This window comes from Microchirus variegatus (assembly GCF_963457635.1).
Source record: "Microchirus variegatus genome assembly, chromosome: 1".
NCBI lineage: Eukaryota > Metazoa > Chordata > Actinopteri > Pleuronectiformes > Soleidae > Microchirus > Microchirus variegatus.
The window spans coordinates 33,652,086-33,665,715 of record NC_139802.1 but is presented as its reverse complement, the minus strand read 5'-3'; the positions used below and the strand labels follow the sequence as shown (position 1 = coordinate 33,665,715).

At 40.2% G+C, this 13,630-nt stretch overlaps 1 protein-coding gene across 2 annotated transcripts; it reads right to left on the bottom strand.

Annotated features, from left to right (window-relative positions):
• Positions 1 to 5,580: 5,580 nt before the first annotated feature.
• Positions 5,581 to 13,203, bottom strand: LOC310932122 (poly(rC)-binding protein 3-like; the record flags this gene model as incomplete). 2 transcript variants are annotated; one of them, XM_083895414.1, is made up of 12 exons in its annotated part: positions 5,581 to 5,635; positions 6,195 to 6,364; positions 6,829 to 6,881; positions 7,354 to 7,429; positions 8,550 to 8,591; positions 9,765 to 9,908; positions 10,963 to 11,091; positions 11,671 to 11,802; positions 12,658 to 12,774; positions 12,870 to 12,902; positions 12,994 to 13,017; positions 13,129 to 13,203. In XM_083895414.1, the coding sequence occupies 12 exons, from the start codon at positions 13,201 to 13,203 to the stop codon at positions 5,581 to 5,583; spliced, it is 1,050 nt and encodes a 349-aa protein (XP_083751540.1). The 2 variants fall into 2 exon arrangements, with proteins under 2 accessions (XP_083751540.1, XP_083751541.1); XM_083895415.1 differs by having other exon boundaries at positions 7,354 to 7,432; positions 9,834 to 9,908.
• Between the last annotated feature and the right edge of the window lie 427 nt (positions 13,204 to 13,630).

The following is a 13,630-nucleotide window of genomic DNA, read 5'->3' as shown; positions in this document are numbered from 1 at the left end:
ATTGTGAAGTTCTGTGAAATATCATCACTAATATTGATATATCATTTTAAGATCACCCACCCTTATCCTAATGCTGCATAGTTTTGCTTTAACAGATTCCTCTTCAGAATCGTATGGCTCCATCCAGTTTAGGGAAAGCATTGTGATTCATTATTCTGTCCCACCTGGGTCGTCTTCCTCTTTACCTCAGGTGACTTTTGCAAAGTGACTTTCTGAAAACAGCCCCACTCAGTCAATTTGATGATGTTCTTATGCTGCAAAGACTTCTTCTGACATTGGATTTTGTTTCCACTTGTGTTCATTCATAAGCAAGGAAACAGCAGCACTGCACATCCAGCGGCCGCAATATCATCTGACAAGACTCTAAGCACTTGCTACTTCAAGACATTTGCAGCAGCTTTTAGATTTGTCTCCTTTTTGTTGGACATTAGCCCTTTGCATTATAGGGAAGGTTGTCTGTTGGAGGCTTACAGCAATGCTGAGTGACAGCATGGATCCACTCCAACTTTAATTTCAAGCCAGCGCAGAGCATGACTTCATATTTTTGGAAGAGCTCAAGGTAAACTGAGTGAGGACAGAAGCGTCTGTGCATCATATACATCACATGATTTGCTGATGTCCTTGGTGCAGATCAAGGTTATAATTTAGTAAGTTGGTTAATTTTTTAAGTTGTAAGTAAGGGTTGCTTCAAGCTTTCGTAGCGATATACGTGCAACTGAAACCCACACTGATTACAGTCATTTGACCTAAGAGTAAAGGCCAATTAAACACCCTTCCCACTGGTCAAAAAACCCATTCAGTACAGTGAGAATTGGGTTTAGGTAGAAGATTAAGTCACATGATGTATACAATATGGAGTAGATTTTAATGAGTCAAACATTTTTTTATGAGCTACGAACTAGTAGTGCAAATAATCATGTACTGTCCGGCTGTTCCAAACTCATTTATCATCACCTCTGACTATTGAAAATGTTCAGCTGAGGCTTATTGTGCTGTCTGAGAGTCATGTGTCATCCTGCTCTCACGGGAAATCCTGAAATCCTTCAAAGTGCACCAGTCTCATCAACACTGATGTCATAAAAAAGTGAAAGGTTCTGCTTTTGAGAGCGTGTCACCACATCCCTTTATTTGTCTGCATCTTCACTCAGGCTAGCAATCAGCTGCAGTGGTAACCCAGTGAACTCTGCTGCCACACTGCAAAGCTCTACACTGGACCTCAGCCAACAATGTTATCCTGCCTATCGTCCAATTTCTCAGACAGCTTACTGACACTCATCAAAAAAAAGAAAAAAAAAGAATCCACCCTAGAATCTGACCATATTTACCAAAACAGCAAGCCTGGATATCTCCAGTATGAAAGCTCACATCTCCTGGCCGATCAGCGCAACACAACTCTCTGTATGATGGCATTTAGATCTTATGTTGCCTTGTGACATTCCCATGCTACACAAAGGGAGTGATTTCTTTTATGTCAAGACAGACGGAGGTTACTGTGACCCAGGCACCGAACATCGTGTTTTCCCCAAACATCTCCTGAGGGTGAGCTTTAAAAAAAATTCAATAATCCCACATGGATGCATACCTTAATAATGCAAAAGAGAGTTCTCCTGAGAGCTGTCAACTCTTTTACTGCTTTTACCTGCCAAGTGCTTTGCAAAAGTACTTGGCAGGTAAAAGGCGGGTCAGTTCATATCAAGGTGGTAAAATCACTGCAGAGGCTTTTAGCTGTTACCTTCACTCTGTGTGTGATTTTAAAGTGACATTTATTTTGTGGCTGTGGGCGACTATAAGGAAAACGACCCGCTACTGTCTATACGGTCTGCTGCTGTGAAGCGTCGAGAACTTTCAGTGTTTACATGCACAATCAAGCTGTCGTCGCTCAACTCTGCTGCTGCCCTTGACACAGCATACAAGCACTCATGGGGAATTGATGAATGAATTGGTTTTTGCATCTGCTCCACTCGGGGGATGGTGATGCACTTTCAGCTCATTAGTTGGCCAGTTTCCGGTTTAACATGTAGCTAGTTTTTAGCATTAAAGTGTATTCCGTGTCTTTCTGCCATCCATCAATTTAAAAAATATCCAACTCTTTAAGCCGACAGAGCATAAAATGGGTCTCCTCCAAACCTTCAACCTCCAAAATGCACAAGCCTGAATTTCGCAATGTTACTGACACTGTGATCTTATTTTGCTGTGTACAAGATATTTTTTCTGGACATTAGCCAGTGGTGGCTTGACTTCTACTCACTTTGAGAAATTAAATTTAGTACAATTTAAGTCTGACTTTATTTTACGTGTATTTTCACCTGGTACTTATATTTATGCTTTTATGCACATATTATATATTTTGATTACATTACCCTATATTCCCAGTTAAATTTCCATGGAAAGCTTCCAATACGGAATATTCTTACAGAAGTGGATGGTAGTTAATTGTTTTATTGTGTAGAATGAATTAGATAGTATACACACCAGAGACAACCAAGTCACAGAAAGAAAAAAAAAAGAAACTTTATTAGTTTTTTATACTTACTAACACTTTGAAATTAAAAACCTATGTTATTACTCACAACTAATATAGATCTGCACATAGCAAATAAATCAAGTGAAAGTACTTGCACTTGTTCCTCCAAACTGCAACACACACAAACAAAAGATGGAAAAAAAAGAAATTTCTAGTTGTTCCTTTTTTTTCCTGCAGTTGCTGCCACACGTTAAGTGGTAAAGTTAAAAATAGCATTTTTTTTCAGCAAGCTACACATCTCTTATGCTAGTAACTAAATTAATTAAATAAATAATTGCACAATTGCACATTGCACCCTATTATTGCATTTGTTGCAGGTTGTTAAAAAAAATCATAGTATGCTCAGGCATGTATAGCCTACACAAATGTAAATACAGGTTTCAAACACTGAGTAATACATGAATATCGATGTTATTAAAATCACACTGCCATCACTTGCAACTCAATATCCCTGCTTAGTGATCAAATTCCCATTACGCCACAACAATTTGCAGAATGCGCATGCTAATTAGTAATTAGCAATTGTTGATTTGCATTTTTTTTGAAGCAAACATTTCAATGGTACACATGCACTACAGCTGTTGTATAATAGCTTTAATACCCTTGAGGATGTTCTGTTCCAGAAAAAAAAAAGCCCTCTTGGGCATTAGCTACCTTTTTAAAAAAAATAAAAAATCAGTTAATTAGGTAGACATTCCCATTAGGGCTGTCACTTTCCCCCCAAAGTTATGTTTGAACAAATAATGTGACACTGCAATTCTAACAGGTGCAGGATTTGTCAGTCGGACATTTTAGATTGTCTTCAATTTTCACAGCAATACAATGCAACATTTCTGTGCAAAGGCCAAGCTATGCTCGCAGCACCCTCTGCTGGACGATGTGGGACAGTCCATGCTCTTCTAGGCTGTATTTATTAATTGATCAGGTTTTAAAAATATTTTCATTTTAAATTCCCCTCCAAGTGCAAACGTATCTGAACTTTGTATAAAAAGTGACGGCCCTTTCCCACTGAAGTACAAGCAATGACAACTGAAATTATAAAGAAACGCACACTGCTATCAACTACTACTTGAGTTTACATCAAAATGTAAGAATTATTGCAGAATAATCATTATGCCTCGCTCAGTTTACTGATACAGCATTTGATCCATTTACATCATTACATCTATGCCAACAAACCAAATCCAAACAGGAAAAACCTGACATTTTGGCACAGGTGTAAATATAGTGGCTGCTGGCTGAGTATCGTATATAACTCCTACCCTCAAGTCTAAGCACCCCTCTCAAAATGTCAGACTTTGCCTTTAGGTTCAGCATAGGTTCTTTGAAATAAAACAAAATAACTATGAAGTAAAGGAAGTGTTGCTGTGTTGGACACGAGATGTGATTTGACTTTAACATTCAACAGCTGTTTGTATGCGTCAACACCGAAAGCTTGTTCAATAGAGCATCCTCATGAGTAGAACACGAAATCACACCAAATATCATCCACTCCTCCCTCTCAAATGAAATACACCACAACTAAACTTTCATGGTCAATGAACAAAAAGTCACATGTGCATCACCACACCATGAATAAATACATGCTAGTTTTTTTCCCCAGCAAAGTAGGAATTCTCATCCAACCTGTCCTTTCTCAAAAAACAACAAAACAATGAAGTTGCGACAATAAAAAGACATTCAAACCTAAAGCATCAAATCATCTGAATGACAACGAAAAAAAAAAAAAAACAATCGTGAAGAGACTGAGTTAATCACGTCCGCCCAGGCCCCATGGGTTCCCCCAATGAACCTCTGAACATTCCATGGCCCCAAAAAAATCGCCTTTGTCCAAACTCTTAGGCCGCTTTGTCATTACAATTCGGCTTTTCCCCCTTGTTTTTGTCCCTCAAAAGCTTCCTTATTTGTTTATTATTATTTTTTTTGCATGTCACCTATAGTGAATACTTTCAAGGGGAAGAAACAGAAATGTATGGATCCAACCACTTCCTCCCACTTCAGAGGCAGTCCAGAGTAAAGTGTTTAGTATATCGTCTATTGCATGAGCGCCGCATAGTTGACTAATGTGCCAAGTCACAATAGTCCTTGTACAAAACAAATACAGTATAATATTAAGCGAGTAAACAATCATTGAAAAATTCCAGTCAGTGTTTTCACTGCTGATTTTCACTAATTCCCATTCATGCATCTATATACTATTGATCCCATGTTGAGGGAGGGAGGCTATTTGTTGGAAAGTTTTTCATCTGGGCAAAGGAGTAGGACTCGACGTGAATGGCCAAGAATGTTGAAAAAGTTTGTGGAAAAGAACAGGAGCACAAAAATATAATAATATTTGAAGGAACATGTACACTGACCAGGCTTCCTCAAATACACACTGGCACAACACTTAACAACATGCAGTATAAGCAATAATGTAAATACAGGTAAAGAAGGTGGGAGGCTCGAGGAGTGGTACCATTGGCTTAAAAGGGTCATGTGATGCAGCAAATAGTCTTGGGTACATTTGTAAGTAGACAAAGATGTAAATTAGGTCAAACGCATAAATGTGGTTTTTTTTTTCCTCTCCAGAATACATTATTAGATTCGATCGTTTGGCAACATCCCCACACACTCTGCCGATAGCATCACTGAGCAGCTGTAAAATTCAAATACCTACGTTCTACAAAGAGTTCAACCTTTTACGAGTAAGTACATTGTAATACTTTAAAATGATGTTCTATCACGCAGCACTGACAGAGAGAAAGAGAAAGTAATAGATAGAAAAAGACGAAAGAAACTGAACACATAAGTTGTTCCTAATAAACATTCAACATGCTTCAACAGTTCTCTAAAAAACTAGTCAACAGAGATTTCTTTTTTTTTGTAATTCTTTTTTTTTTATATATATATATCTTTTGGCTTCCTGAAAATAGAGATGAGCACCCAACTGTCCCAGGACAGGAAGGTTATCAGGTTTTTCAGAGAGCCAAAGCCAGAGTCCGAAGGGCTGTATCGGGGTTGTCCGTGGTGGTCAGTCATTGGAAAAGGCCGAATGGAGGAGCCAGTCAGGGATTTTAGGATGTGGTCATGGATGATGGGTCATTCCACATTGCCGCCACATCTCTGAACCTAAAGGGGGATAGTGAAGAATCAGGTTGATCTAACTCTTTTCACAGTAAATGCCCATGGGGCAACATGGGGTTGTATGGAGCCTGCCATCTTGTGGCTCCGTGTTTTTACAGCAGCTCGAACTTACAAATCTGCTTGAGGGTGCTTTTGCACTTTGAAGCAAGATTTAAGGACGGTAGCTAAAACAAATCATTTCTGGTCTGTGAAGGCCACTATAGCGAGCAGTAGTAGATGAAAGCAGTAGAAGATGGATGGATGGGTCAATGTTTTGCAAACTCTCTCACTTTCCATTTCAGTCGAGGCAATTTCTCTCCAGGAGTTTGACCACATTTGTATGAAACGGTTTTCTTTGAGCAATGGGTTGCACATGCAAGCCACCATGGTTACCTTCTTCTTTGTTATCTCTTTCATACAGTCTGTGGGATAAAAGGTAGACGTTCGTGTGTACCACGAATGTTCTCCAGGCATTGTTGCAGACATGGACGGATGACAACATTTATGTCACATGGAACACGACTGTTTTAAACCAGGCCTAATACAGACACCACTATTTTCTGACCTTGCATTGATGAGGTACTGGGCCAGGCTGATATTGGCGGGGGTCCCTGTGATGGTGATCTGGCGCTCCGATGACCCTTCCATGGCGTTAGCAATTTTGATCTGTGCCCCAGACATCTGGCGGATCTCGTTGATTTTGGTTCCCTGGCGTCCGATTATGCAGCCTATTAGCTGGGAAGAAAATGTGGGTTGGACTTAGGATGGCTAGAATACATGAGCTATACACTGCCTGGTCAAAAAACAGTCGCCACCTGCACCCATCATGCCTTGTGCCTACTGTACAAGCCTGTGGGAGCAGTGCTATGGTCTGGGGTTGCTGCAGTTTGTAATTTGTTCTTCCCCGATGGCAAAGGCATATTCCAAGATGATGATGCTAGGATTCAAAAAAATGAATGCAACACTGGACGGAAATAAATCTTGTGACATTGCAGAAGCTTATTGAAACAATGCCACAGCGAATGAGTGCCGTAATCAAAGCTCAATGTGGTCCAACAAAATATTAACACCGTTTGACCCTTTTTTTTTGGCCAGGCAGTGTATATAAAAACTCTTGTCCCATTTGCTTCAAGGGGAAATTGAACTAATTATACACAAGCACTCAGAAACCTTGTTGTTATTCCGACAAATGTACTCACATCATTGGGAATGGTGAGTTCATGAGTACTGGCCTGGTTACTGGCATCCAGACCTGCTGCTGAACACAGGAATCAGACAGAGAGAGGAGGGAAGGAAGAAAGGACATAAAATAGAGTTTGGGACTTTTCCCTCTTCTAGTCTATTGGCCAGTAGCATATATGTGGCACTGGAACATCTGGCTCAGCACTGAGCAGAGCCTTCAAAAACCTGACAATATCAAATCAAAAATTAAGCTTGGACTGTAAAAATACGTTTCGAAAGAAAGGAAAAAAAAAACACGACAGAAGAACAAAAAGAAACCTCAACATCAACAAGAGCAGACCACCAGCAGGCCATGTCAATGGCAGTACACCACAGAAACCAATAGGAGGAGAACGACGAGAAGAGAGAGAGATAGGACAGAGACCGGAGAAGAAGAGTGAGAGAGAAAGAGGAGGAAGAGAAAGTGTTTGTCTCTACAGGTAAAAACAAGAGAAGGAGCTTTTTGGTGAAAATAAAGGGTGGTCGTGTAGGTGGGTACGTACCGGGGAAGGCAGGGGTGGTCTGTCCAAGGGGGGTAAAGGGGGTTTGCTGCATAGCCAACTGGTGGAGCTTGCTCAACTGCTGAGGGGGGGAGGAGGAGGACAGCAGAGCTATGAGGCCGTCATTGAAAACACACTCGCACAGAAACACGCGCACACACATGGTCTGTCCGAAATGCTACAAGAGAGGCTCTGAGGAGATGTAACAACAGAGACAGATGAAGGAGGAAGACGGAGATCAAGAGAGAACTTTTAAAAAAGAATGATAAGGAGGAGCTCATGAAGGACTTGGCTCATTTCTGACTGTAGATAGTTTACCAAGCGTGCTCATGATTGCATCTCATGTTAGGTTAGATACAATTCCATGAGATATTTTCGCATCATCATTAGTGACTTTGCCTGTTTCTTTGAACCAGCCTTGGGCCTGGACACTCACTCATAACACTGAAGAAAAAGCTGACCTTAACCACTGCACAAAAGGCATACCTAAGAATGCAATACCTGCTCAAGTCTATGACATAACAATATGTGGCCACTCACTTCTGAAACTGAACTGTGCAATCTGCTCACTTTTTAAAAGCCACGAGAGCTGTTGATGCACTGCTTCTTCCGTCTGACAAATCTTGATAATCCTTTATTTGGATTTATCATAGTGGCACACACTAACCAAATCAGGCAGCAGTAGAGAGGAGAGTGAGTGGTTAGACGGAGAAGGGTGCGATAGTGGCAAACATATTCTTCAGATAGTATAGGATAAAGCAGGTTTAGATTGTGATGAGTGTGACGTGTCACAGACCAGTTCAGCACAATTGATTAAGTCAGAGCTAATAATGTGTCAGTACCTCATGCAACATCCCATTAACGTATGGTCATCTGCACATCATCTCCAAATACTTGTGGCCCATAAACATAGTCCAGCACCTGCTGTGATTCAGTACCCAATTTAAAGCCGGTTTTCTGTTCTGAACTTGATTGTTACGCCAGCAGGCCAAGCCCCATGAGGTTTAAATGACAGGACAGAGAGGCAAGAGTCAAACGAGTGAAGATATAGGAATTACACATCAAATTGAGTTTTTTTTATTAATATTAAAATCAATATTAATAAGGGAGGAACGAGTGAGGAAAACAAGCCTGCAACTCTTAGACAGAAGAGAGAAATGGGGATGCAGTGTGGACTGCCTCACGAGGTTAGCACTCACGTCTGGATGAGGGATGGCGTACTGTCCTTGAATGGTATAAGCCTGAAAACATGAGGTGGAGAGGTTATTGTTATCAAGCAAATGAATTCTGCAACACAAACATCTAATTCTGTCTAGGTGAAACTAAATGCTCTGTAAGAGCATGTAATGTAATAAATGTTTTATTTATTTAGCATTAATAACATGTCTACAAGAGCAATCATAGTCTTTTTTTAAAAATATTTTATTACAAGAGAGTCATGCACCACAGAGTCCCTACATTTATCAGTCAGATCCAGTTGAACAAAATCAATAAGGGACAACGCGGACAGTGAGGAAGTGATGGGGAGGGGGGGGGGGGAGTGGCCTAGGGAGGAGTCATGTGACTTCACCTTTTAAACACCACAGAGTTCAGAACCGAGCTAAATGTCATGCCATCAGCTGAGACCGAGTTTTTGTCATGTCACAAATTTCATTGTCTATCAGTCTGTGTAAAAAAAAAGTACTATACAAATGAAACTGCCTTGCTTCCTGTAATGCTCATCCAGCCCACTAGATGTCCCCATTGTGTTATTAGCCTCCTCAGCCAAACCTGCTCTGTACTGTTTGTTTACCTGTTGAATTTCCCTCAATGCAGAATTTGCATGTGTGAGTCAACAAATCTTATTCTTAGTCTTATTAAAATAATTATTTTTGGTCAATTTTATAGAGTAGAGATTAGAGTGTATAGTACTTTTAAATTCACTGTACTTCATGTGTATATGCAATACTACCCCAATATTAAGAATGAAGGTTAAAGATGTTTTTTTTTTTTCAGCTTTTTTGTTTAGGTTTAACATGATGTTCTGTCATTGGAGGATCTGTCCACCACCGTCTTCCTCAATTAACAGGTTAGTTGGTTTATTTCCCAGTGATGCCCCATCACTTGGGACATGGAAGACTTTCTTGTGTTTTGTCATTAAAAAAAAGAAATAAAATGAAAACAAGTAGTTACAGATATGGCTGTAATTTAGTCACTACCTTCTGCACACTTTGTCATCTTTAAGAAGTGGGAAGCAGAATATCAAAATAACCCCAAACTAATGTCATTTATCCCAGTTCTGCTGTGCGTGACGGACAACAGTGAAGGGGCAGTAAACAGCAGGGATGGGTTCATGCTCGTCAGGTTTGGGAGTTTGTAAGAGAGTGAGGGAAGGGAGGGGAAAACAAGTGAGTAAAACCTGATGCGACACTAACAGGCAGTGGTTGGTGCTGCAGTAAGAGGCTGAGGTTGGCTGTGGACGCCCCCAGTGGGTCTGCTCTTACCTGGCCACCTGAAAAAATGACAGGGGTGGAGGCAGGCTTGGGGCGGTAGGGGATGGTGGCACCTTTCGGTGGGGACTGGAGAATAAAGGGGGGGGGGGATCAGAAGAAGTAGGGGAGATGTGGAGAAAAGTGTTAGAGCAGAAAGAAAGAGGAATATAAAGAAAGAGAACGGTGTTTTGCATAAAGTGAGACCAGAAGGAATTGTGCCTTAGGGAAAAGAGTCTGACAAAAAAACAAAACAAAAGTGCTCTTCGCCGTGTGTTCATGCTGACAAGATCATCTTGGATTGAGCTGAAACATCACTTTCAACTGGATTATGATGACTTACATCATCAATACTCTTGAGACTTACACTCACGTCACACATGTCCTAGCATCCATGGTTGGTGCCATCATGAAGGCCCAATGGAGAACTGGCTGTGCAGATAGTTAAAATTAATGGTGCAAGACGGAGAGAGAGACAACTAGAAAAGTTTAAAGCCATTTCATTAAATCCATCGTAATGTGGACATGGAGCCAGAAACAGAATAGGATGGTTTCTGCAGTTCCACAATAACAGAGCTGTAGGGAGGGAAAAGCAACACCCCAGATGTCAAAAACGGCTAATTAAGCACCTGGGGTGTTCATCTCATGGGTGAATTGTATTTACAATCAGATCCTTGACAAATGTGACATTTTCTCACATTAGCTATATTTTTCTTTTATACTGTAAATCAACGTCACCCCAAAGATCAGTGTATTAAAAAATATATGATAAATTATAGGATTTCTATTAAATGTTATTGAAAGCCATCAATACAACAGCAATAATGATGCATCTCCTACTCTTCTGTTGTGATATTTGTTAAGTAATCGGTCAAGCAGTATTAATGTATAGTAACAATTTAAAAATGACAAATTCCAGCTGCTTATGTTGTATTTTGTCTCCAAATGAGTCAACAATGTCCCCATTTAGACTTGGTATGAACATCTATCCTGTTCCATGTCACAGCAGCGTTAATAGAGCTGTGATCCTTCAGGACAGATAACAGATTAACACCAGGCCTCACTAGAAGCAAATCAGTGTACCTGTGGTTTCACTTACATAACACATTTATTGTTATTGACATTTCCTTCCTTCATACTATACCTCAAGCATCACCACACAAATCTGTTTGACACACTGGATGATGGCTTCTGGAGCTCCTGAGATCGTCACTGCTCTCTCAGTGGAGTTGGGAAGCATGTCACCCGCAACCTGGACCTGAGCTCCTGTGGACTGGAGGTGAGCAGAAGACATGAATTGTTCATTTTATTGACCCTGCTTTCCTTCTAATTTGGATCAATTCAACATGTATAAAATGAGTTTTGCATTAAAAACACTTAAAAGTAACTAAAGCAAACTACAGTATATTGACCGATATTTAGAATGGGAACTATATGCATGGTCATAATATTCATTTGATTTTATGATACAAAAGGGTAACTTATTGCACCCAATGCCTAATTTTGAAAAAAAATGCCAAGAAGTGGGGTGAGGGAGGGAGAGTGCAGATCAGTGCAAGGGGTCATGGTCTGGTAGTGAAATCTCACACCATTATGAATCGAGCCTCTGATGAAGCAACAGATGTGGTGTTTATAAAAGGGGGAGGAGTCTGGGAAAACAGTCCTCTTACTGGTTGGACAAGAGGGTGACTAAAGCGTCTACCAGTACCAAGAATGCCAAAGGCACCCAACGTGCTCTTATGAGCCCAAGCCTTTACTATATCCAACATAATTCCATTTCGCATGGTAAATATTGAGGATAAAAGAAGCAGGATTACAGTTTTAGCACATGAATAATTTATTTTCATGTTACCTCTCTCATTTCTTTGATTTTGGATCCTCCTTTGCCGATGAGTGAGCCACACTGGCTGGCTGGGACAACAAGCCGCAGGGTGACTGGGGGTTTACTGGTGGCAGGGCTGTTGCTCATGGAATTGATTATGTCCTGAATTGATAAAGAGATAAAGTCCACATTTTCATCAGATCATCATACTTTTTTGCCTTTTCGTAGTGTTGGCCTCTATATGCACCATTTAATTTGTAGTGGTTTCGGAGACACTTTGGCTCGCTTTGTCCTGACACTGATATAGCGTCCAAATTAAAACACACAACTGGCCCACTTTCAAAAAAAAACACTGCAAGGTTACATCAGCTCATTGTTGTCCTACATAACAGAGCCAAGCCTGCTTTGTATTCCATGTAGGAATGAGTCAGTGCAGGCAAGCTTAGCACACTATTTGTGGAATGAAAGCATTTACTCAGCTTCTGCACTTTAGCTCAATTGCACTTTACTTTTAGTTTGTTTTGTTGCTGTTGCACTAAAGCTAAATATACCAACCACCATCAAATGCATGTTCCTGATAGTGATTACAGTATAATAACATTTTAAGTTGTAATAGAACATTTTTACAGCGTTTTTATATATTTTAGTCTGTTTTGCTTTGGGGTATTGTACATAATTGTATGTAATTTTTTTTCTAATTTTTCATTATTATTGGTAGTAGTAGAAGTTATTGTATTTCTAAAGCTGCAACCCATGGTCAAATAAATAGAATATACAGTATACATGCACACACACGATGATAATCACTAAAGCAGTCAGATTACAATAAAACAATGTGTGCCAACATAGTTGAACCTTAAAAGCCACCTACTTTTATTTTGTTTTTTTATTGGTATTTTTCTATAAATGGATTCATCAGTCTTTCTCTGTCGGTTGTTTCCTCATGTGTTTAAAAAGTGCTGAACAAGATTGATTGGAATAAAAAAAAAAAGTTTATCTAAAACATAACATTTTTACCTCCTCAAACTTGTAGGCGATCATTGCAAAGGCTTTGAAAATGGCATCTGTTGGCCCGGTGATGGTGACTATCCGTTCAGGGCAGTTCCCCTCAGAGATATTGATGCGAGCGCCGCTCTGTTGGGATAAAACAACAAAATGGAACACCGTTATGAGCAATAATAGAGCTATAACAAACATAGAATGTGTGCAAAACTTGTGGTTTAACTTACGTCCTCACGCATTTTCTTCACAGTTTCTCCTTTCTGGAGGAAAAAGCAAATACATAATCAGATAGTTGTATTTCCAGATTTTAATAATGCGTTACACAGTCTGTCTTGTATTGGTGGTAAATACCTTTCCTATGATGCTTCCGACCTCCTGCAGAAACACAAAACGATACAGTAAGGTGGATTTTTTTATTTTTTAAATCCCCCATTTAGTTTAACTGTTTTCAGTGTCTATTTTTATTATTATTATGATCACTGTTACCTTGCCATGCATCAGCAGCCTGATGGTGAGGGTCACATTCAGTCCACCCTCTGACTGGACCTTGATGGGCTCCATTTGAAGGAATGAGGGGGCGTGGTCACGTGAGAGAAGAGTTCAAGGGCCGCCGCGAAAGCGATGGTGGAGTCAGCCAATCACCTGCAGGATTAAATAAATGGATAAAAAAAATTAAAAAAATAACTCGGATACGTCTGATAAGCTGCTAAGTGTGCAAGGGCAGAATCAAATTTTAATCTCCTTAATCGCTAAAGTGTGGGTTTTATGCAGGGTGATATGGCCAAACCCTTTTTCAAAATATAGCGCTCGGGTGCCCGGGGAGCAATGGAGGTTGGGTACCATGACTGCCCCCAAACACATCACACACATCCAAAGCAAATTCCCATAGAAACATTTCAAAATTCTGAGGGAAGTCTTCCTAGAAGTGTGGAAGCTCCTATAGCTGCAAAAGGAGGTGTAATGATCAGGCGTCCCAATACTTTTGTCC